Raw genomic sequence first — 25,493 nt, 5'->3', positions numbered from 1 at the left:
TAGAAGCTGTCTTGTGATAGGCCTTGTGATGTTTTTGTGTAACAGACAATTGAGAGAGGTCAGGTGAGATTTAGAATATAAATATAACCCTATAGACAGTGAGAGGCTGCTCTTGAATTGGCTCAACTGCAACACTTTACTTGTTCTCATGGATGACACTCTAACATTGGTTCACCTTGCAAGGCTTATCTGGTCTTCATTGATCTTTGCTTGTCATGACTTCTTAGAGAATATCTTGCTAACGAATTTCTCATGATATTCCATCTGTGTCTTGCCACTTTTTCAAACTCATGCTAATTAAACACAACCTCACAATTTCTTCTGGATTGAGCCAGTGATGCTGACTCATGTTTGGTGACACTATTGAACTGGACTGCTGATATCCTGGCAGTGAAGATTGGAATTGCCCACCCCCCAAAAAAACCTACTTCTAATTAGATACACATCTCTCTTGTCCTATTAACTATCTTTTCCCCCTACCTTTGGTTGATTAGCTATAAGGAAGGTTGGAGCATTTAAGAATTCTTATTAAAGTGGGCTTTAAAAAATGTAAGCCTACAGTTGTCATTCAATGTGGCATAAGCATAATGATTAACTCTCCTAATGAATTAACGGAAAAGTTAGGTTGTGATGGACTGTAAATGTGTAGCATGTAGTTTTAAAATCATGCTACTGCCCTTGCCAGGGTCCAAGTCCCATGCTCTGGCCCATTCCCAGTTCTCTTTTGTTCAACCCAGCTTAGCTCTGGAAGCAACCACAACCAGCCCTAACCCAGCTTCCCTTTGAATCCTCAGACAAAAGACACAAAATCAGCTTTGTTACCTAAACTTACTTGCTAAGAACAATTGCTGGGGAAAAAAAATACCTCCTGCCTGGAAATGTGGAAATGTGTGCTCTTGCCAATTTATTATTTTCTTTCCACCTTCCACCATAAACTTAGTATTTTGGTCCAATTAGACCCTGCCAAACCTTTTTGGCCACCTTCCTGTAGTGAAGGCCACAGGTCCTAGCTCTCCCCAAAGCCTAACATAATTGCAACAACTTCCTTCCCCCAAAGCATGGCAGAAAGGGACCTACTCTCCTTCCTTCCTTTTTCTTTTGGGATTTGGAAGTTCCACCTGTACCTTCCACCCAAGAATTGGGTCCTGGCCTTCTGTATTGACAAATCAAAAATCAATTCGGGGACTAGACCTTATTATCAGAACCTCTCATTATAAAAATGTTGCCTAAGGAGGTTGGAAAAGTAGCAGCTGCTATAGCTGGGTGGCTTCCTGCCTTGCTCATAGAGGGGGTTTTCTGGGTTTGATCACAGTTTTCCTACATACTATTTTGAAAAATATAGGGGAGTAACTGACAATTCCCTTGTTAGAGAAGATTGCAAAACTGACTATTTACTTAAAGGATTTTCGAATAGAGGCTGAAGTGCTTGGAAAGCAAAGTGAGCCAGTGGGAGGAGTACAATAACAGGGTTCAGTCTCGGTGTCTGAAACCTGTAATTTACAACATGATGAAGGAGGGAAGCAAACTAGTCTGGAAGGCAAACTACCTCCCGGCTCTGCTCCATGCCAGGTTCATAGAGCACCTCATTGAGACAAGGATCCAGAAAGAGCAGAGGTGTTATGGTCAGTGGGTTAGTTTTCAGGCAAGTGCACCACCAGAGGATTTGCTTGGTCCTACAAATTCATCTTCAGCCTTCCCTGTCTTTTTTGTAGCATATGCCTGCTTATTATGATAGTGGTCATGCTTATAATTAGTTAACATGACATCCAATACTAGATTTAAAGCATTTGAAAGAGGATATTATATTGTATAGTTTGCATTCTTAATTTTAAAAGAATGTTAAGTTACTGGACTACACAGCATAGTTATTCTAGGAGATTAGAGGGGACTGGTGTAAATTGTGCTAAAAACTGATGAACAATTACAGTGGTCGTATAAAGGAATGAAGCCAAAAAATAGATCAACATAAAGGAGATAATGTTACTAAAAGATCAGCTGCTCAGTGAGGAGTGTTCAGCTGACCTACAAGGACAAATTCAATTGAATGATGTTGTAAAATAGCAATATTGTATTGTGACTTTAAAAGTTATGATTTAAGAGATGGCAATAAAGATGTGTCTCATTAACTAAGGTAATATGGGGTTCTTCAGAAGCCTTTACCAGCTATTTACAGTGTTCAGCTGTAAGTAGAGCTTCATCAGACACTGAAACCAGACAGTCACTGATAATAACCTTGGTACTTGAAAATGCAAATGCTGAATATGTGATAGCAATCAAACCATTGAAAGCACTAAGAGGCCCAATAGAAGAATAGATAAAAGAGACAACTGATATTGGTTTCCAGGAGCATCATGCAAATATCATAGGGCAAATCATAGCTAGAAGCTTCATGAATCAAAATGTCCAGTGCTTTCAATTGCAGTGAATTTTGTCACTTCCTAATAAGTTTTAAAATTATATAATTCAAAATAGCAAGTACACTGACTCTGGAGAATATAGTATTCATATAAAATAACAAAGAGGCTCTGGTTGCTATGAACTACAAATGCTTCCAAGGTGCTGTAGCCACTGTAGAAAGGGCAAACATCACCCAAAGAATTGTAGATCCAAGAGGGAAATTAAACATAACCCCTTGACATTAGGTAACAAACAGAGGGAACTGTCAACTCAGGACCCCACAGCAAATAATATGAACCATCTTCCATTGGTCAACCTGTAGATAACAAGTGGGCAAGAAAATCAAAAACTAATTATTTATGATCTTAAACATGTTAAAGTGGTAAGTGCAGCTCTAGATCTGGCCACTCTACCTTTTGCACTATTCCCAACAGTTGAATTTATGAGGTAACAACTGGTGTTTATGGCCCTTTTTTCTCAGAGACCGTAGAAATAATCTTGAGGAAGAAAGTGCATTAAGTTTGCAAGGAAGTATTATGTATCCAGGCACAATACATGAGGGTAAAAAACGAGAAAATAAAAGTCTTGACATAGGTGAAAAACCAGATATAAATTCATGTAGAGGATAGAATTGTGCAGCTGTTGTTGTTTTCTCACATCTGAAGCAAGGGCACTCTAGTATAAAGAAATTTTGGGAGTCCTAGAAAACATGTGTTCTGTCAGACAGTGGTTAATAATCAGAGAACCACAGAAAATGGTACAAATGAATGGTGTTGATATAGAAGGTTTGATAGATACAGAAACTGACATAATTACACATTCCCAAAAGACCTGGAATCTATATTGAGCACTTTAGAAGGCTTACACATAATTTATAGGAATTAATAAATTATAATAAATAAGACAAGGTATCCAAGGAATTACCTGTGTGGGACCAGAAGGGCAAACAGAGAATCTGAGACCTATTGTGGATAACATATCATAAACTTATGGGAAAAGAATCCTATACAACAATGGAATATTCAAATTAATACTTCTGCAATTGTGAGAACAATAAGAAAATTAGAGGTGATCTGTTATTTGCCCCTGCGGAAAGTATTAAAAGATGTGATCAATAATATTCACAATGTGTGCCTATTTCCTAAACACGGAACATCACAGAGATTGAGTTTCCAGATTTATAAAAGAACTGCTGATATACAAATGACCATGATGGTCAACAGACCTCTATGACTAGAGCAGTGGCCATAGCAAAAGAAAAATTTCAGCCACTTTAACAGCTGATACATGAAGAGCTGGAGGCTCAAAATGTAGAAAAGTCTACCACCCCATGTTAGTCCCCTGTTTGTAATTTTAAAAAATGATGTAAATGGAGAATGATAATAAAATTAAGAGCAGTTAATAGGGTAATGCAATCAATGGACTTTTTAAACTCACTTTAGATGTATTTTTGAAAAATCTTTTATTGGGTATTTTATGTGTTTACATATCAAATGTTAGCCCCTTTTCAATCTCTCATGCCCTGTCCCCCTTCCCCTTGCTTCTAAGAAGACACTCACACTCCCAAATACCCACTAGCATTCTCCTGCACTGGAAAAACCAGCCTTCACAGAACCAAAGGTTTATCCTTCTAATGATGCCAGACAATGCCATTCTCTGATACATAAACATCTGGAGCCATGGGCCTCTCCATGTGTACCCTTTGCTTGATGTTTTAGTCCCTGGGAGCTCTAATGGAGGTAGATTAATTTTGTTGTTCTTATGAAGTTGCAAATCCTTTCAGCTCCTTTGGTCCTTTCTCTAGCGCCTCCATTTGGGTCTCCATGTTCAATCTGATGTTTAGCTACAAGTACCTCATGTAAATCAGTATGTCTCTGACAGAGCCTCTGAAGAGACATTCATATCAGTCTCCTATCAGCAAGAAATTTATGGCATCAGAAATAGTGACTGGGTTTGGTGCCTACATATGGGATAAATCCCTAGGTAAGGCAGTCTTTAGATGACCTTTTCTTCAGTCCATGCTCCACTCTTTGTCCTTGTATTTTCTCCCATGAGTATTTTGTTTACCATTCTAAAGTGGACTGGAGCATCCACATTTTGGTCTTCCTTTTTGAGCTTCACATGGACTGTGAATTGTTTCCTGGGTATTCTGAGCTTTTGGGTAATATCCACTTATCAGTGACTGCACAACCTGTATGTTCTTTTGTGACTTGGTTACCTCACCCAGATTGATATTTTCAAGTTCCATCTACTTAACTAAGAATTTCATATAGTCATTGTTTTTTAATAGATGAGTAGTACTCCATTGTGTAAATGTATCACATTTTCTGTATCCATTTCTCTGTTGAAAGCCATCTAGGTTATTTCCAGCTTTTGGCTATTATAAGTAGAGCTGCTATGAACATGGGGAAGCATGTGTTCTTGTTATATGTTGGAGCATCTTTTGGGTATATTCCTAGAAGTGGTATAGCTGAGTCCTCAGGTATTACCGTATCTAATTTTCTGAGGAACTGCCAGACTAATTTCCAGAGAAGTTGTACCATCTTGGCTTCCCACCAACAGTGGAAGAGTGTTCCTCTTTCTCCACATCCTCACAAGCATCTCCTGTCACCTGATTTTTTGATCTTAGCCATTCTAACTCATATGAGGTGCAATCTCAGTGTATTTTGATTTGTATTTCCTTGATGACTAAAAATGGTGAACAAATCTTCAGGTGATTCTCAGCCATTTGGTATTCCTTAGTTGACAAATATTTTGTTTAGTTCTGTACCCCATATTTTTAAAGTATTATTTGTTTTCCTTGAGTCTAATTTAATATGTTCTTTGAATATATTGGATATTTTTACCAATGTAGGATTGGCAAAGATCTTTTCTCACTGTGTTGGTTGCAGTTTTGTCCTATTAACAGTGTCCTTTGCCTTACAGAAGCTTTACAATTTTATGAGGACCTATGTTGTTCTGTGCAGAAAATTTTGCCCTGGGCCTATGTGTTCTAAGCTCTTCCCCATATTCTTTTTTGCTGACCACCAGTTTGGTGAGCACTATTTGTTGAAAATTCTGTTTTATTCCATTGGATGTTTTTAGCTTCTTTGCCAAAGATCAAATGACCATAGGTGTACGGACTCACTTCTGGGTCTTCAATTCTAGTCCATAGATCTACCTGCCTGTCTCTGTACCAACACCATACAGTTTTTATCACACTTGATTTGTAATACAGCTTGAGGTCAGTGATGGTGATTTCCCAGGAGTTCTTCTATTGTTGATAATATATTTCCCTATCTTGGTTTTTTGGTTAGTCCAAAAAATTTGCAAATTGCTTTTTCTAACTGTATGAAGATTTGAGTTGGAATTTTGATGGGGATTATATTGAATCTGTATATTGCTTTTGGAAAGATGGCCATTTTTACTATATTCATCCTGCCAATGCATGAGCATTGAAGATATTTTCATCTTTGATATTTTCAATTTCATTCTCTACACACTTGAAGATTTTTTACTTGCTTAGTTAGGGTCACACCAAGGTTTTTTGTGACTATTGTGAAAAATGTTTCTTTAATCTCTTTCTCTGCATGTTTATCCTTTGAGTAGAAGAAAGATACTGATTTGTTTAAGTTAATTATATATCCACCCACTTTGCTGAAGTTGTTTATCAGCTGTAGGAATTCTCTGGTGAAATTTTTGGGGTTACTTAAGTATACTATCTAATCATCTACAAATAGTGATATTGTTATTTCCTCCTTTCTAATTTGTATCCCTTTGACCTCCTTTGTTGTCTAATTTCTCTGGCTAGGACTTCCAGTATAATACAGAACAGGTAGGGGGAGAGTGGACAGCCTTGTATAGTCTCCGATTTTAGTGGGATTGCTTCACATTTATTACCATTTATTTTGATGTAGGCTACTGGTTTGCTGCATATTGATTTTACTATGTTTAGTTATCAGTCTTGAACTCCTGATATTTCCAAAGCTTTTATCATGAAGGGGTGTTGAATTTTTTTTGACAAATATTTTCTCAGTATCTAATAAGATGATCGTGTTTTTTTTTTTCTTCTCTGAGTTTGTTTATATAGTATATTACATAGATGGATTTCAATATATTGAATCATCCCTGCATCCTGAGATAAAGCCTACTTGATCATGGTGAATGATGGTTTTGATGTGTTCTTGGATTTGGTTTGCAAGGATTTTATTGAATGTTTTTGCATCGATATTCATGAGGGAAATTCGTCTGAAGTTCTCCTATGCAGGGTGTGCTTTAGATATAAGTGTAATTATGGCTTTGAAGAATGAATTTGTTAGAGATCCTTCTGTTTCTATTTTGTGGAATAGTTTGAAGACTATTGATATTAGGTCTTATTTGAAAGTTTGATAAAATTCCACACTAAACCCATCTGGTCCTGGGTTGTTTTTGGTTGGGAGACTTCTGATATCTGCTTCAATCTCTTTAGAGGTTATGGAACTGTTTAGATGGTTTATTTGATCCTGCTTTAACTCCAGTACCTGGAATCTCTCTATGAAATGGTTTATGTCCTCCAGATTTTCTACTTATGTTAAATAGGCTTTTGCAGTAGGGTCTGGTAATTTTTTAAATTTTCTCAGTTTCTGTAGTTATTGTTCCCTTTTCACTTCTGATTTTGTTCATTGAAGACTGGCCCCATGCTCTTCAGTTATTCTGGCTAAGAATTTTTCTATATTGTTGATTTACTCTAAGAATCAGCTTCTGGTTTGTTAAGTTTTTATAGTTCTTTTTGTGTCTACTTGGTCGATTTCAGCTCTGAGTTTGATTATTTCCTGTTATCTACTCCTCTTGGTAATATTTGCTTTTTTTTTTTTTTTTTTTTTTTTTTTGTTCTAGAGTTCTTAGTGTTTGCTCTCTGCAGTTTTTCTTTCTTTTTTTCTTTTTCTTTCTTTCTTTCTTTTTTCTTTTTTTTTTTTTTTTTTTTTTTTTTTTTTTTTTGAGGAACTCAGAGCTATGGGTTTTCCTCTTAGCACTGCCTTTATCATATCCCATGAGTCCATGAGTTTGGGTATGTTGTACATTCATTTTCCTCAAATTTTAAAAAGTCTCTAATTTCTTTTTTTATTCTTTCCTTGACAAAGTTGTCATTGAATAGAGCATCATTTACTTTCCATGTGCATGTGGGATTTCCCTTGGTTTTGATATTATTGAAGACCAGCCTTCATCCATGGTGATCTGATAGGATGCATGGGATTATTTCAATCTTCCTGTACCTGCTGAATCCTATTTTATGGCTGATTATGTGGTCAATTTTTAGAAGGTAACATGAGGTGTTAAGAACAGGGTATATTCCTTTGTTTTCGGATGAAATATTCTATAGACATTTGTTGAATCAATTTGCCTCATAACTTCTGTTAGTTTCACTGTGTCTCTGTTCAGTTTCTGTTTCCACGATTTGTTCATTGATGAAAGCGGGATGTTGAAGTCTCCAACTATTATTGTGTGTGGTGCTATTAATGTTTTGGGCATCTTTTATGAATGTGGGTGCCCTTGCATGTAGAACATATATGTTCAGAATTGAGAGTTCATCTTGATAGAATTTTTGCTTTGATGAGTATGAAGTGTCTTTCATTATCTTTTTTTTTTACAACTTTTGGTTGAAAGTCAGGTTTATTTGATATTGTAATTGGAATTCCAGTTTGTTTCTTAGGACCATTTTCTTAGATTTCCTTTTTTTTCTTTTCTTTTCTTTTCTTTTCTTTTTTTTTTTTTTTTTTTTTTTTGCCAGCGTTTTACTCTGAGGTAATGTTTCTCTTTGTAAGTAAGATAAGTTTAATGTATGCAACAAAATTCTGCATCCTGTTTGCATATTCAGTCCCTTGGTCTGTGACATTTTATTGGGGAATTGAGTCCCATGATGTTTAGAGATATTAAGAAATAGTGATTGTTTGTTCCTGTTATTTTTGTTTTCAGAGGTGGAATTATGATTGTGTTGCTTTCTTCTTTTGGGTTCATTGCAAAAAGATTACTTTCTTGATTTTTCTATGGTATAATTTCCTTCCTTGTGTTGGAGTTTTTTCATCTATTTACCCCTTGTAAGCCTGGATTTGTGAAAAGATATTGTGCAAATTTGGTTTTGTCCTGGAATATCTTGGTTTCTCTATTCATGGTAACTGAGAGTTTTGCTGGATATCGTAAGCTGGGATGACATTTGTTTTTCTCTTAAGGTTTCTATGACTTCTGTCCAGTACCTTCTAGCTTTCCTAGTCTCTTTAAAGAAATCTAGCATAATTCTGATAGGTCTGCCTTTATATGTTACTTGACTGTTTTCCCTTATTGCTTTCAATATTTTTTCTTTGTTTTTCACATTCAGTGTTTTAACTATAATGCGGCAAAAGAAATTTTGTTTCTGGTCCAATCTATTTGGAGTTCCATAGATTTCTTGTATGTTCAAGGACATCTTTTTCTTTAGGTTGGGCAAGTTTTCTTCTATAATTTTGTTTAAGATATTTCCTGGGCCTTTAAGTTGAGAATCTTTACTCTTTTCTACACCTATTATCCTTGTCTTCTCATTGTGTTTTGTATTTCCTGGATGTTTTGGCTTAGAAAACTTTTGATTTTTGCCTTTTGTTTGACTATTGTCTTAATGTTTTCTATAGTATCTTCATCTGAAATTCTCTCTTTGATCTCTTGTATTTTGTTAGTGATGTTTGCATCTATGACTCCTTATCTTTTTTTATGTTTTCTATCTCCAGGGTTGTCTCTATATAATTTATTTATTGTTTTTGTTTCAATTTTTAGATCCTGCATGGTTTTGTTCAATTCCTTAACTTGTCTGGTTGTGTTTTTCTGTAATTTTTATGTTTCCTCTTTAAGGGCTTCTACTTGTTTACCTATGTTCTCCTGAATTTATTTAAAGGGATCATTTGTGTCTGTATTAAAGTACTCTATCATCATCATGAGCTATGATTCTAAATCAATATCTTGCTTTTTTTGGTGTGTTGGGATATCCAGTACTTGCTGTGTTGGGAGAACTGGCTTATGATAAAGCCAAGTTGTCTTGGTTTCTGTTGCTTAGATTCTTGTGCTTTCTTCTTGCAATCTTGTTATCTGTGATATCCGCTGGTCTTGGTGTCTCTTCCTGGAGCTTGTCCTTTCTGTTGGCCTGTAAGCCAGTGATCTTAGGAGTGAAAGCACTCCTGAGAGACCAGCTTTCTCCAGGCATGTTTTGAGTCTGGAGTGCTGTGAGACAGATTTAACTCTGGATACAGATGCAGACCAAAAGGGTCATGCTCCAGGCCATACTGTGGCTTCCACACTCAGTACACCCCTGGTAAGTATCTCCGTGGACTGTCAGTGGATTGAAAGTGGGGTCCCACTTGTGCGCTTAGGTGTGAGAGCACTCCTATGAGACCTGCTGCCTGCCGGCAGGTTTTGAGTCCAAAGGGCTGTGGGGCAGCTCCAGCTGTGCGTTCAGATGGAGACCTGAAGGGTCCAGTCCTAGGTATCTTCATGGTTTCTGAATATCTTAACATAATTACTGATTCTTTATATGACAAAAATGATTGTTTTGCATATCTCTACTTGCAATGCTCCCACAAATGTATGCAATAAGATTAAGTAATTATTTCCATATTATAGTATTTTCTTTTTTATTGATTATTCACTGTATTTACATTTCAATTGTTATCGGCATTATACCCACTACAATACCCCTCCCCATACCCTTTCCTCCATGAAGGTGTTTCCACTTCCTCTTGTACCTCAACATCTTGGCATTCCCCTACACTGGAATAACATGTCTTCAAACAGCCTCTCCTCCCATTGAGGCCAGAACGTGCTATTCTCTGCCACAAATGTAACTGGAGATATGGGTCTCTCCATGCTCTGCAGCAATAGTGACTGTTTTTAGTGACTGGATATGGGATGAATTCCCAGGTGAGGCAGTTTCTGGAGGATTTTTTGTTCAATCCCTGCTCCTGTATTTGTCCCTTTAATTTCTCCCGGAAAAGGTGTGGCATCCACATTTTGGTCTTCTTTCTTTTTGTGCTTCATAAGGTTGTGAATTGTTTTATGAGTATCCCGAGCTTTTTGGTCTACTATCTGCTTATCAGTGAGTGCATACCATGTGTGTTTCTTTTATGTCTGGGTTACCTCACTCAGGATGATAGATTCAAGTTCCATCCATTTGTCTAAGAATTTCATAAATTCATTGTTTTTAATAGCTTACTAGTACTCCATTGTGTAAATGTACCATCATTTCTATATCTATTCCTCTGTTGAAGGACATCTGAGTTCTTTCCAGCTTCTGGCTATTGTAAATAAGGCTGCTATGAAAATGGTGGAACATTTGTCCTTGTTTAATATTTGAGCTTCTTTTGGGTATATGCCTAAGAATACTATAGCTGGGTCCTCAATAATTTTATTAAAAATGGGTTTCAAAGCTAAACAAAAAATTCTCAACTGAGGAATATAAAAAGGCTGAGAATCACCTAAATAAATGCTCAACATCCCTGGTAATCTAGGAAATGTAAATCAAAACAACCCTGAGATTCTACCTCATACCAGTCAAAATGACTAAGATCAAAAACTCAGATGACACCAGAGGCTGGCGAAGATGCAGAGAAAGAGGAACACTCCTCTACTGTTGGTGGCATTGTAAGCTGGTACAGCCACCCTGGAAATCAGCCTGATAGTTCCGAAGAAAATTGGACATAATACCTGAGAACTCTAAACGTTTTTAATGTTGGTGAAAGGGAACTACAACAGCAGAGAGACACTGGGTTTAAAAGAATTGATAAACTGTGACAACTAATACACTATAAGGATTTGTTGACATTAGAATGGAATCCTACAGGGGTTTTAAGATTGTGGTGTGGTTATGATTGTATATCTACAGGGATAAAAAATATGGTTACCAAAAAAAATGTATAAAGATTAGATATGACCAGGTAGACCTCTTAACCGCTGAAATATGAATGTCTCCATGAAGCAAATAGCCTAAGTGATTCACTCGTGCAGACTGTCTTAGTTACTGATTTATCTAAAATATGCATGAAAATGAACTTTGAAAGGGATTTTTCAAATTATTGATACCACAAGGATGAGACAAAACATACACTGAACAGATACCACAGAAACTGAATAACACATAGACTGGATAGACGACACAGACACTGAATCATACAAAAATTGGAGAACAAGTGTTATAGAGAGCTTTTTTCAAATTAGCCATTTTTTCTCAGCCCCGAACAGGAATTCTTCACTACAACTTATTAGGAAGTAATTATGAGAAGATTGTCATATTATTCTCTTAAGTAGGGTGGATGGTTTTGGTTGTTTTATGTGTTATGGTTGTTATCATCTAGAGTGGTAGGCTGTTACTGGTTTATGATCAGGGATTGCTAAAATTTAGGGTTGGATGTTTGAATTAGTTGTACATAGATTGAAATTTGATATTATCTTGTCAAATTATTGTTTGACCATATTGTACAAAATCTGTATATTTAAATATTATGTAAATTTCTAGTTATATGGTTCTTATGCTCATTTCTAATGTGTGTAGATTGCTAATATTAGAGAAAAATAATTCTTTAAAAGTGGGGAGGATATAACGTGAAAATTCCTGGTTTATTTAGAGATTTGGTTATGTCACGTGATTTTTTTTCCGGAACCTGTCTTGTTAGAGGATGTTTGCTGAAGCAGGTATGTGAGAGGATTTTTTTCAATGATATGAATTGTTTTCTGGAAGATAATTTGAGAAAAGACATGCAGTGGTTTGCTGGAGTGGATGCTTGAGAGAGTATAATGTTTGAAAAGAATGCAAATATAACCCAGACAGTGAAAAGAGACTCTTGCATTGTTTGCCTTGCAAAGCTTCACTGGTCTTTTGCAGATCTCGACTTTATAAAGAGTAACCCATCAAAGAACTTTTTGTGGTATTTCAGCTTCCTCTTGCTGCTTCTGAGAACACATACCAAACTCATGGATTCTTCTGGAAAAGGATGCTGCTGCTGATTTGGGATACTAGTGAACAGGACTGCTGGTATACTGACACTTTTGAGCTAGACTGCTGATATTCTAACAAGGAATATTAAAGTAGCCCCAAGGAACTACTTCTAAACCATCTTCCTCCCCTACCAATGGCCTATAAAGGTGGCTCTACCATTTAAAAGCCCTTATTAAAGAAGTTTTTGAAAGTATCTAAGCCTACATATAAAAAAGGCCTAAGGAAGGAAGCAAGAATTATAATCGGAATGAGAAATACTATTTATCAGAGTTGGATGGCAGTAGGAAACAGAGTGGGAGAAGGTGTGATGAGTGGAACAAGGATGGGGATCAGGTGTGAGAAGAGAAGGTGTAAAAGGGATGGAACTGAGAACAACATATGTTTGGGAGGACCTCTCTGGGATTAGCTGGAGACACGAGACAGAGGATGTTCCCTGGAGTCTATGGAAGTGACCTTAGCAAGGACTCCTATGATCAGGGAATATGGAGACGGAAACGGCCACCTCCTCTAGCTTTGCAAGACTTCAAATGAAAGGCGAGAGACATCAACCCACCCACAAAACCTTCAACTCAAACTTTATCCTGCACAAAAGATGCATGGGGGTAAAGATGAAGCACAGACTGAGGAAACAGTCAGCCAATTACTGGCCCAACTTGAGATGTGCCCCATGCACAAATGCCAAGCCTTGACACTATTAGTTGTGGTACTCTGCTATGCTTGCAGACAGGACCCTAGCATAGCTTTATGCTTATAGGCTCCAACCAGTAGAGGATGGAATCAGATGCAGAAACCCACAGTTAAACACCAATTGGATCTCTGGGAGTCCTATAGTAAAGTAATAGAATTGAGTGAGCAGGAGGGGTAAATGACTTTACAAAATACCTACAGATTCAACTGGCCTGGTCCATAGGGGTTCACAGAGACTGAACCAACTACCAAAAAAAAATGTATTCAGTGTGGGCCTATGCCCCATACACATTAGTAATAAATATGCAACTTGGTCTTCAGGTAGATCCTTTCCAAGGACCAGCATCAGTCATTTCAGGATTCTCAAAAATGGGAGAATTTGATGAGTGTTAAGGTGAGACTCAGGCAAAAATGCAGGTCCAAGCTAACAGGTGACTCATTGCTGTTGTGAACCTGTGCTCAAAAGCAGCTTTTAGGTTCCTCTCTATGTGTCTCTCTCTTTCTCTCTCTCTTCCCCATTGTCCCTTAGGCTCTCTCTCTCTCTCTCTCTCTCTCTCTCTCTCTCTCTCTCTCTCTCTCTCTCTCTCTCTCTCTCTCTGTGTGTGTGTGTGTGTGTGTGTGTCTGTCTGTCTCTGTCTCTGTCTTCTTTCTCATTCATCTCAGTCTTTTATTGGTGACACACTTTCTTATTATACAATAATACAGAATCAAAGCCTTTTCATTGTTTTCCTCAAGCCTATTATTTTTCTGGAAAAAAAACCCATCTAACTGTTACCAGAAAGCACAAGGCACTCACAAACTCACAATTCAGTATCTGCTAAAGCATGTTATACATTAACTTTTAACTCTTAGAAAAACCTCCAAATCACAGGTCACCTGGGCATAAACATATCATTACACCATTAGCATAAGAGCAGAAAGGTGATAAACAGAACAGGAAAATATTAATATTTTTATCTTGTCTAAATTTGCAAAACCTTTTTATTAGGCTGACCCAAATACCTATTTCGCAATGGTTTTTAAACATGTTCTCATATGCAATATTAATTCCTCTTACACCTTTTCCCAGGGCTCCTTCACAAGTGCAAGTTCTATCTGTCAGAACTCATACCCCAATTTCCTTAGGCAGGCAATGTCATGGGGTCAAATCAGTATGTTCCAATCTTTCAAGAAAGGTCAGTTACCAAACATTCTTTCCAGGAAGGTCAGTTACTGAACTCTTCTACCCCCCCCCCTTTATTATACATATATCTTCCATGTTTTCCCAATAATTTTTCTTACTCAAATTTTCTGTTCTTAAAGATTTCCCCACATGGGGGCTTTTACTAATATAATAGACCCAGATATTTTTTCTTACATCTTTTCCCTTTTATTTTCTATGGACATACCTGTTTTTACTGACCCAGTTTCAGTATTTATTTTGTTTGAGATCTTGAATTTTCTTAACTATTAAAACTTTAGGTAAATACATACAATATCCACTAAAAATGATGAAAAAGAATGAGAGCCAGGTCTCTAGAATCAGGGCTCTGGATCTGCCCATGGAAGGCTGAACTGGCAGATCAGCTGCACAGGCACTTTAACACCTGGACCAGAGGTGAGCCTGTCACATCAGCCCACCGAGTGCCAACAAGGGACAACAGGGAGTTTTCAGGGCACAGAAAGCATGGTGCTCTCGGGAAAAGAGTCCTATTTTGCCTAGAGAAAAAGCGGGATCTCTGCCATTAGGATTCAGTACCTGTGGGCAGAGAACTGAGCTCCCAGAACAGCTTCATAAGAGATCTCACACCTGAGCATAACAAAGACAGATCAGAATCACAGCCATCAGTACTCAGATGACAGCAGATGCTGCTGAGGATGTGGAAAAAAAGGAACACTCCTCCACTGTTAGTGGGGTTGTAAGATGGTACAGCAACTCTGTAAATCAGTCTGGCAGTTCCTCAAAAAATTGTACATAATATTACCTGAAGACCCAGTTATTCCACTTCTAGGCATATACCCCAGAGATGCTCCAACATACAATAAGGACACATGCTCCAACATGTTTATAGCAGCCCAATTTATAATAGCCACAAGCTGTAAAGAACCCAGATGCCCTTCAGTAGGTGAATGGATACAAAAATGCGGTATATTTACACAATGGATAATACTCAGATATTATAAACAATGACTCTATGAAATTGCTAGGAAATGGGTGTATCTAGAGAATATCATTTTGAGTGAGGTAACCCAGTCACAAAAGAACAGACATAATATGCAGTCACTGATAATTGAATACTAGCCCCAGAAAGCTCTGAATACCCCAGAAACAACTCACAGGCCATATGAAGCTCAAAAAAAAAAAAAAAAAACAACCACCCTCAAAAACAAACAAACAAACAAACAAAAAACAAACAAAAGAAAAAGGCCAAAAAGTGAAAGCCTCAGTCTTTCTTAGAAAAATAAGTAAGTATATAGCACCTTCTCAGAGTGTGGTACACCTAGACCTTAAATCATTAATAATTTAAGAACTAAGAATATAGTCTTGTGGAAATTTTTGGTATTCAAAAATCATATGTTTAATCTATACACACCAAGAAAACTTTTACTGTTTCCATGTTATATTATGTTTTACATGTACTTTATGCTTATTGTAACTAGTAAGATTTCAATGCATACTATCAAACCTTTAAAAGAATCAAGTACTGACAAAAATATATTCAAATAGTTTTAAGCCAAAATGATTTTAAAAATCTGTACATGTATGTCTTTTTTTAAAATAAAGCTGTAAGAAAAAAAAAATAGGTCTTTTAAATTTTCAGCCATTGTTTTTCACTTCTTAACCATCTCTCTATTCCAAATTTGGTTATTTCCAAATATCTCTAGATTGTAAAAATCTTTATTGAAAATATTGAATAAGTAAAATTATATATATTAAATACAAATTATATATATTAAACTATACTCAGTTTAAAATGTGGGTATAGAAAAAGATTTTAAAAAATAGTTTAAATAGGAATCGTTAATTACCACAACATAAAGTACAAACTCTTTTATGGATTTGTATCTTCTTATTATGAATGTTAGAATTTAAGCATTCAATAACTATCTTTCTATATGAATAATCTTAGAGGTTAAGTATAGCATATGGAACTAAGAGGGGAGAGAAGGATCTCCTAAGAAACAGAAAACATAATTGATGAATACAGAGAAACAGCAGAGAAACTAATTTGGAAGGATTAAATATAAAGTGAGACGAAATAGGCAAGTTAAGTAAGGAAATATGGGGAGGGGCAGATAATATTAAGGGCAACTTAATACAGTAAAGGCTTCTTAAAATATATGATATCTGAAAGAAATCTAAATGAAATCACCAAATAACAGGGAGACAAAGCCTATTAGATATTTTTCGCCTCCATGTGAAATTTCCAGGGCCAAGGGATCAGTTATATCTAATTGAGATATTAGCCAAAGGTGCTCTGTGGAAATCCCAAAACAACTCAGCCTGTTGCAAAAACCATTGGTTGCTCTTCATCAATTGGCTTTTAGACCCTATTGCTGAAGGCAATGCATGTATATGTATATGGATGTGTGTGTGTGTGTGTGTGTGTGTGTGTGTGTGTAGTTGAACATGAAACAATTGAGTTGGTGCCTAAGTAGAGAGTTCATTGCTAGCTATTTACTACGTTTTATAGTGGTGGAAGGTATTCTGCATATTCTTTATAGAGTTATAAAGAGCATTTTGCAACCTCATTTGAAATAATAGGAACCCAGGATAGGGAAACTATTCTTAAGTTTTCCTTCAATCAAAAGAACATCCCTGACCTCAAGCTGTAATACAGGTCAATGTTGATAAAACTGCAGGTATTGGTACAGAGACTGGCAGGTAGATCAATGGAATAGAAATGAAAATCCAGAAAACCACCCAATGGGGTGGGGGGAACATTTGCAACTAATCGTGCTTGTTCAACTGGGAGTCAGCATACAGAAGAAAGCAAATTAAACCATTCTTATCTTCTTGTACAAAGCTCAAGTCCACATGGATCAAAGTCCACCATATAAAACCAAATACACTAAAACTAATAGATAAGAAAGTGGAGAAGAGCTTAGAACATATAGGCATAGAGGAAATTTTTCTGAACAGAGCACCAATGGCTTCTGCTCTAAGCTCAAGAATTGACAAAAGGAACCTCATAAAACTGCAAAGTTCTATAAGGCAAAGGACACTGTCAATAGGGCAAAATGGCAACCAACAGATATGGAAAAGATCTTTACCAATCCTACATATAATAGAGGAATAATATCTAATAAATACAAAGAACCCAAGATGTTATACTCCAGAGAATCAAATAATCCTATTAAAGTAAAGTTTAGAGCTAAACAAAGAATTCTCAAATGGAAATACAAACAATAAATAAAACACAAATAGAGCCAAACCTAGAGATGGAAAAGGTAGGAAACAGAACATAAACTACAGACACAACAGAATATAAAAGATGAAAGAAATCATCTCTGGTGTAGAAAATACCACAGAAGGAATGGATATATGAATCAAAGAAAGTGCCAAATGTAAGAAGATTCTAACACAATGTATCCAGGAACTTTGGGACACTATAAAAAGAGCAAACCTGAGAATAATAAAAATAGAAAAAGATGAAGATTCCCAGTTCAAAAGGTCAAAAACAACTTCAAAAAATAAAACAAAAATACCCTAACCTAAATAAAGGGATGGCTATATATGCACAAGCTTAGAGAACACCAAAGAGATTAGAGCAGAAAAGAAAATCCTTTTGCCACATGATAAACAAAACACTAAATGTGCAGAACAAAGAAAGAATATTAAAAGCAGAAAGAAAGAAGCCAAATAACATGAAGGCAGCCTATCAGAATTATACCTGACTTCCCAACGGAGACTCTAAAAGACAAAGAATCTGCAACAATTGACATGTAAATTATAGTAAACCATATTTTAGCAAGATGGCCATACTCAGCAAAATATTCAGTCACCATAGAGAGAGAAATGAAGATATTCCATGAGAAAACCAAATTTAAACATTATCTTTATACTAATCTATCCCTAAAGAGGACACTAAAAGGAAAACTTCAACACAAGAAGTGTAACTTCACCTGAGCAAACACCATAAAGTAATCATCTCACACCAAAACCAAAAGAAAATACACACACACACACACACACACACACACACACACACACATACATACACACACAAACAGAGGCATAAACAACATAAAAATCACAAGAAATAACATTGATTAGTCATTAGTATCTCTCAACATCAATGGACTCAATTCACCAATAAAAAAAACAAAAACAAAAAACAGGCTAACCGAATGGATATGTAATCAGGACCAATTATTCTGCTGAACACACGAAGCACACCTGAGCAATAAAGGTAGACACTGCCTCAGAGTAAAGGGCTGAAAAGAGGGTTTTTTTAAATTTTATTGGATATTCTCTGTATTTGCATTTTAAATGTTATACCCTTCCCCCCACTCCCTTCCCTCCTTCCCCTTAACAATCTTCTATGAAGGTGCTCCTTCTCCCAATCATCCTCTCCACCTCAGTGTCTTGGCTGGTTGATGATGTTGTTTTTCCCATGAGGTTGCAAACCTTTCAGCTCCTTCAGTCCTTTCTCTAGCTCTTTCATGAGGATCCTCATGTTCAGTGTGATGGTTAGCTGTAAGCATTCTCTTCTGTATCTATATGACTGGTAGTTCCTCGGAGGAGAGATGGCTTAGTGGTTAGAGCACTGATTGCTTATCCAGAGTTAATGAGTCCAATTCCCAGTAACAATAAGGTGGCTCTTAACCATCTGTAATGGTATCCGATGCCCTCTCTGGTCTGTCTGAAGACAGTGACAGTGTACTCATGCATAAAACAAATAAATAAATCTTTTTTTAAAAATGTTTTTTCCAAGATGACAGACTGAAGAAAGTTTGGAGTCGCCATTCTAATATCTAATAGAAGAGACCTTTAACCAAAAGTAATAAAAACAGATGGATAGCAACACTTCATACTAATCAAAAAAAAAAAAAAAACCCATCAAAATAAAGTCTCAATTCTGAGCATTTATGTCCCAAACACAATGACAACTACAGCCATTAAAGAGTTGATACTAAAGCTCAAATCATGTATGAAGCCACACACCATAAAAGAAGGGAACTTCAACACCCCACTCTCAGTACTCGGTATCTCATCAAGACAGAAACTGTACAAAGAAACAAGGAAATTAACCGATGTTATAAATCAAATGTATTTAACCAACATCTATAGAAACTTACATGCAAACACAAATGAATATACCTTCTCAATACTTCAGAGAACCTTCTCCAAAATTGACTATATAATTGGGCACAAAACAAATCTCAACAGAGCCAGGAAAACTGAAATAACCCATTGCTTTCAATCAGATCACCACTGAATAAGGCTGAACTTCAACAACAAGAGAAATAACAGAAAGCACATATACTGAACAATTCTCTATTCAATAATAATCTGGGTCAAGGAAATAAAAAAAAGGAAGAAATTAAAGACTTTCTAGAATTCAGAAAAATGAAGCCAAAACATACCCAAACTTATGGAACACAGTGAAGAGTCCTGTAGGAAAGTTCATAACAGTAATTGACTTCATAAGGAATTTGTAGAGATAGTATACTCCAGAGAATCAAATAATCCTATTAAAGTAAAGTTTAGAGCTAAACAAAGAATTCTCAAATGGAAATACAAACAATAAATAAAACACAAATAGAGCCAAACCTAGAGATGGAAAAGGTAGGAAACAGAACATAAACTACAGACACAACAGAATATAAAAGATGAAAGAAATCATCTCTGGTGTAGAAAATACCACAGAAGGAATGGATATATGAATCAAAGTTTCACCCACAGTGTGACTGTGCATCAGCAGAACAGTACCTGCAGTCAGGAAGTCAGGATACTGGTGGAACAGATGCTTATCTAAGTCAGGAAAACCTGTGGTTAACATATAACTTTTAAATAGATTCAGGAGGGGCTCATTTGACTCAGTTGTAAAAGACAGCCTGGATAAGCTTCTGCATTCCTATTGTATCTTTATGGTCAGTTAACCTAGCCTCGAGAATGTTTTTTAACAATGGGCTTAGCTGGACATGCCTGGACTTGTTTTAAAACGTTCTCAGTCCTAGGCCTTGAAGCTTACAAATTACCCTTTTTGCCCCAATTTACATGAGTTTTCAGACCTTGAATTTAATTTCCTTTCAATACTTGTCTAACTGGATGTCTGCCTATGGAAGAATGCAGATAAAACCATATTTATTACCTTGCACAAGATTCAAGTTCAAGTGGAACAAGGACCTCAATGTAATCAGATACACTAAACCTAATAGAACAGAAATTAGGAAAGAGACTTGAGTGTGTTGGTATAGGAGATAATTTTCTGAACAGAACACCAATGGCTCAGGCTCTAAGATCAACCGTTGATAAATGGGAACCTCGTGAAACTAAAAACAAAGAATAACAAATGGCAGCCTACAGATTGGAAAAATATCTTCATTAAGTCCATGTCCAATAGAGGGTTAATATCTGAAATATATAAAGAATTCAAGAAGTTAGATTCCAGAAACCAAACAACCCAATTTAAAAAACAGGGTACACAGCTAAACAGAGAATATTCAACAAAGAAATCTCAAATGGCTGAGCAGCACTTATGGAAATATTCAACATCATTGGTCATCAGGGAAATGCAAATGCAAATGACCTTAAGATTCCACCTCACACCAATCAGAATGACTAAAATAAACAACTCAAGGGACAGCACACACTGGTGAGGATGTGGAGAAAGGGGAACCCTCCTCCATTTCTGGTAGAACTGTATACTTATACAATCACTCTGGAAATTATTCTGGTGATTTCTCCAAAAAATTGAAATAGTTCTAACCTGAAGATCCAAAAATCCTGCACATACACTCCAAAGATGCTCTACCATACACCAAAGACATGTGCTCAACTATTTTCATAGCAGCTGTATTTATAATAGCCAGAAACTGGAAACAATGGACATTGCCATCAACCAAAGAATGAATACAGAAAACATTGTTTATTTTCACAATGGATATTATACAGCTATTTAAAAACAAGTACATTATTAATTTTGCCTGCCAATGAGTAGAACTAAAAAATATAATATCATCCTGAGTAAGGTAACCCAGACCCAAAAGAACATGCACAGTATACACTCGCTGATAAGTAGATATTAGCATAAAGTACAGAAGAATCATACATACATAGGCAAATAAGTTAATCAAGAAGGAAAGCCCAGTGAAGGATGTTTGAATCTCACTTAGAAGGGGGAATACATTAGTTATTGGAGGCAAAGAGGGAAGGGAACTCTGCACTATCAAGTGCTGGAGAAGGGAGAGAGGACCAGAGGGACAGGAAAATGAATGGTAATCTGCAGTGTTGGGAGCTATGCCCACCCCCCCCCCCCATCAGCTATGGGTTAGCTGAACTTCCAGCTTTCATGCCTTGACTTCAGGAAAACAACAGGCCTTCCTTTGTAATACTAATTGCAACAGTCACAAGCCTACTCAATGGCTGTTTCTGTTCCTGCTTTTGGCTACCTCAGGATATAGACTTCACCCAGGGAGTGACACTGCCATACTGCCTTTGTATATATCTGGAGTTTGAGTTCAGTTGGAGTTGTTGGAGATGTAGTATAGCTTTTTCTGGTAACAGGAGTAATTGAGTTGTGTCTTTCTTTTCAAACCCTCAGGCCTTCATCCGATTTGGGGTAGATTAACAGCATGGGCACTGTTTTACTACAGCTGCCAGTGGAGTGGGGAATGGAAATCTCTAGAAAGTCCCAGAAACATGGGCTAGGGGAGTCTCCCAGGCTTCACTGCAGGTGACCTTAGATGAGATGACTGAGTGTGGACATGGAACCTGAAGAGGCCACTTTAGCCAGGCAGGGCTCCTAGTGATAGGATAGGAACAGAAAACTACCCACAGAACCTTGATTCAAAATTTGTCCTGCCTAAAGTAATGCAGCGATGGAGCAGAAACTAAAGGAAAGGCCAACCAATAACTGACCCAACTCAAAATCCAAGGGGCAGATACCAATCCCTGAAATTATTAATGATACTCTGTTATACTTCCAAACAGGAGACTAGCATAACTGTCTTCTGAGAGGCTCAACACAGCAGTGGACTGAAACAGATGCAGATACCCACAGGCAAACATAAGACAGAGATTGGGGATACTTTTGGAAGAGTTGGAGGAAGGATTTAAGACTTTTGGCTTAGATGGAAATCACACAGGAAGACCAGCAGAGCCAACAATCCTGGACCCCTGTGTGCTCTCAGAATCTGAGCCACCAGCCAAAGAACATAAAGATGCTGAACAAAGGCCTAACACACATACATCTGTAGCAGAGAGGCAGCTCAGTCTTCATAGATGCCCTGTCTCAGTTCAGTGACAGAGAATGTTCCCAATCTGGTAGATAGAGTGTACTTCAGAAACAGGACTCAGGGACTTTTGAGGTTGAGCTGAATAACCTCCAACTGAGGACTACCTTTCATGGCACCATAAGACACTATGAAAACTTTCAAAAGAAGGAGTCATCCAAAAGTTCTACTTAACTATGATGACTATGAACAGCATCAATGATCCACATGTTATTGTATCTCTAAGTATATAGAAGTGGCATGCATTTCTTATTGGTAATGAATACCTCACTAATTTGACTTAAGCTGTGGACTCTAAAACATAAAGGCTCGGATTCTGAACAGCTCAAACCAGACAAGGATTGTACACCCATGAGTATCCAAAACCTAATGGACAGATCAGTTTTGACCTTTTATCCTCTGTGACTTTGAGTGGTACTAATCATGAGTATGACCAGCCAGCACATTTAACCTTAAAGGATGACAGCATACTTGTTAATAGAAATCTGTCAATATATTATGGGCCTGAGCAGCAATTCTGCCCTGCAGGAGTTTATGAATTTGTTCCTTTGGAACAAGATGATGAATTTCGATTACAGATAAACACTCAGAACTGTGTGCACTGTAAAACATGTGATATCAAAAACCCAAGTCAAAATATTAACTGGGTGGTCCCAGAAGGTGGAGGAGGACCTGCTTACAATGGCATGTAAAAGCCACAAGTGCCTTCATTACTGGCACATTTGATAGCCAGTTTCTATAAAACTGTAAATGTATGCCAAACTAACTTCCTGTATGTTTAGAAAACTTCTGAACAAGTGTCCTTCAAGAATTATTGAAGTAAAAGCCTTTGTATCTAAAGTTGTCCCACAAAAATCATGAAATATTTGTCATAAATAAAGCTTTATAAATAAAAAATAAAGAAAATTTAAAAAAAAAAACAAAAAGATGTACTCAACAAAGGGAAGCCATGCCTGGTACTAGAAAGCTAGATAACTACTCAGTGCTAGTGAAATAATGGACATTGGAGAACCTAGAACCAGTAACTTATTAAACCAGCAAAATCCCTAACAACAATCTATAAACATTTGTCCTTGAATTCACAAATATATATAATCTTCACTGTCATCAAGTAAATGTCTCTCTGCATTTGATGAAGACTACTACAGAATACCACAACCAATCAAAATTAAGAGTTGTGAAGCCTAGGTCTAATGGTTATGCCAATAAAACACCTCACACCTAAGGTTTGGAAATATTATGGAAGGACTATAAGACCCAGAGGATCCGGAACTTTTGTTTTGATGTTTTGTTTATTAGTAACATCAGAAGCTGCACCCATAAAGTCTCACTAATGTGACTGCCCAAGCATGAGCTGAATAAGGATACCAATGGACAGGTGAATGGACAAGTAGAAGACACTTCAACCCTACACAGAAACTTGTAGGCAGCTGAAAAAAGCAAATCTGAAAGGGGTGGCCTTCCTCCAAGGAAAAGTACACCCACTTGTTTGTCTGTTGCCAAATCATAAGACCTGAAATATACATGCAAGTAAGATTATATTTACAGAACAGGTTATGTGCACGAATATATATGCATGCAAAAACAATTACTGCAAATAGGCCATGAATTTTGACAAAAGTGAGAAAGGAGCATATGGGGTGGTTGGAGAGAGAAAGGTAAGGGAGAAATGTAATCATATTATAACATCAAAATTAAAATTAGTGAGAGACAGAGAAAATAAATGGCATTTTCCCCTAATTTTTACTTATAAGATTGAACCCAGTATTCAATACTTGTGCATAAATCCTGGATTCATGTAGGTGACTTGTCTATATTTTCGCAAAGCATATTCTGTGGGTCACCCTTCTCAGGGCCCCCGTCACTTCTTTGTTTCTCAGGCTGTAGATAATAGGGTTGAGCATTGGGGTGAGAACTGTGTAGAAGACTGCCAGGATCTTATCCTCTGCTGGGGACCGAAGGGATCTTGGGCGTAGATATGTGTAAGCAAATGGGGCATAGTAGAAAGTTACTACAGTAAGGTGGGTGCTACAGGTAGAATATGCCTTCTTCTTTCCTGCCCCAGAATGCATGTGGTAGACAGCAAGGAAAACACGACCATACGAACATACTATTCCAATAAACGGAAACACAAGAAAAAGGATTGTACTCACAAACACTGTATACTCATAGACCCATGTGTCCATGCAAGCCAGAGTCAACATAGCAGGAACATCACAGAAGAAATGGTTGATGGCTCGTGATCGGCAGTAAGGAATTTGGAGTGCATATCCAGTATGAGCACAGGAATTAATTGAGCCCAGAACCCAAGCTCCTGTTATCATCATCACAAGGACTCTTTTATTCATGTGTGTGGCATAGTGGAGAGGAAAACAAATAGCCACATAGCGGTCATAGGCCATAGATGCCAGCAAAAGTGTTTCTGCACCCCCAAAAGTCAAGAAGAGGAAGATCTGAAATCCACAACCAATGAAAGAAATGTACTTACTACCTAACATAAAGTCAGACACCATTTTGGGGACAATGGTAGAGATGTAATTTAAGTCAATGAGAGAAAGCTGACTAAGTAAAATATACATGGGTGTATGGAGATGTGAATCCAGGAGGATGAGGAGGATCATGGACAGATTGCCAATCCAAGCTGTCAGGAAGATGAGAACAATTAGAATGAAGAGGAACAGACCTATTTTTGATGGTGGGAACAATCCCAATAAAATGAAACCTGTAAATGTTTGATTGTAACTATCCATTGGGTGTTCATTCACATTTTCTTACAAACATGTGCAGCAGTAAGTTACATTAAAGACAGTAAAATCATTCAATTCATGGTTTTCACCAGACTGTGATTGATCAGAACTGCTAAAAGAATACATAGTATACTTTGACTCATCATCTGTCTCATACATAAATCTGGAGGAAACTAATGTATATGGATAAAATATATTAATAAGTATCTATACAACTATTTCCATTATGGTCTTATTAAAAATGGATATTTTTA

The 25,493-nt window shown here is 36.9% G+C and overlaps 1 protein-coding gene across 1 annotated transcript; it reads right to left on the bottom strand.

Annotated features, from left to right (window-relative positions):
• Positions 1–24,303: 24,303 nt before the first annotated feature.
• On the bottom strand, positions 24,304–25,242 carry LOC308422488 (olfactory receptor 2L8-like; the record flags this gene model as incomplete). The annotated part of the gene is made up of 1 exon (XM_080919101.1): positions 24,304–25,242. The coding sequence occupies one exon, from the start codon at positions 25,240–25,242 to the stop codon at positions 24,304–24,306; it is 939 nt and encodes a 312-aa protein (XP_080775227.1).
• Between the last annotated feature and the right edge of the window lie 251 nt (positions 25,243–25,493).

Source organism: Micromys minutus (assembly GCF_963924665.1).
Source record: "Micromys minutus genome assembly, chromosome: 7".
NCBI lineage: Eukaryota > Metazoa > Chordata > Mammalia > Rodentia > Muridae > Micromys > Micromys minutus.
Note: the sequence above shows the minus strand (reverse complement) of the source record. Positions and strands in the feature narration are given on the sequence as shown.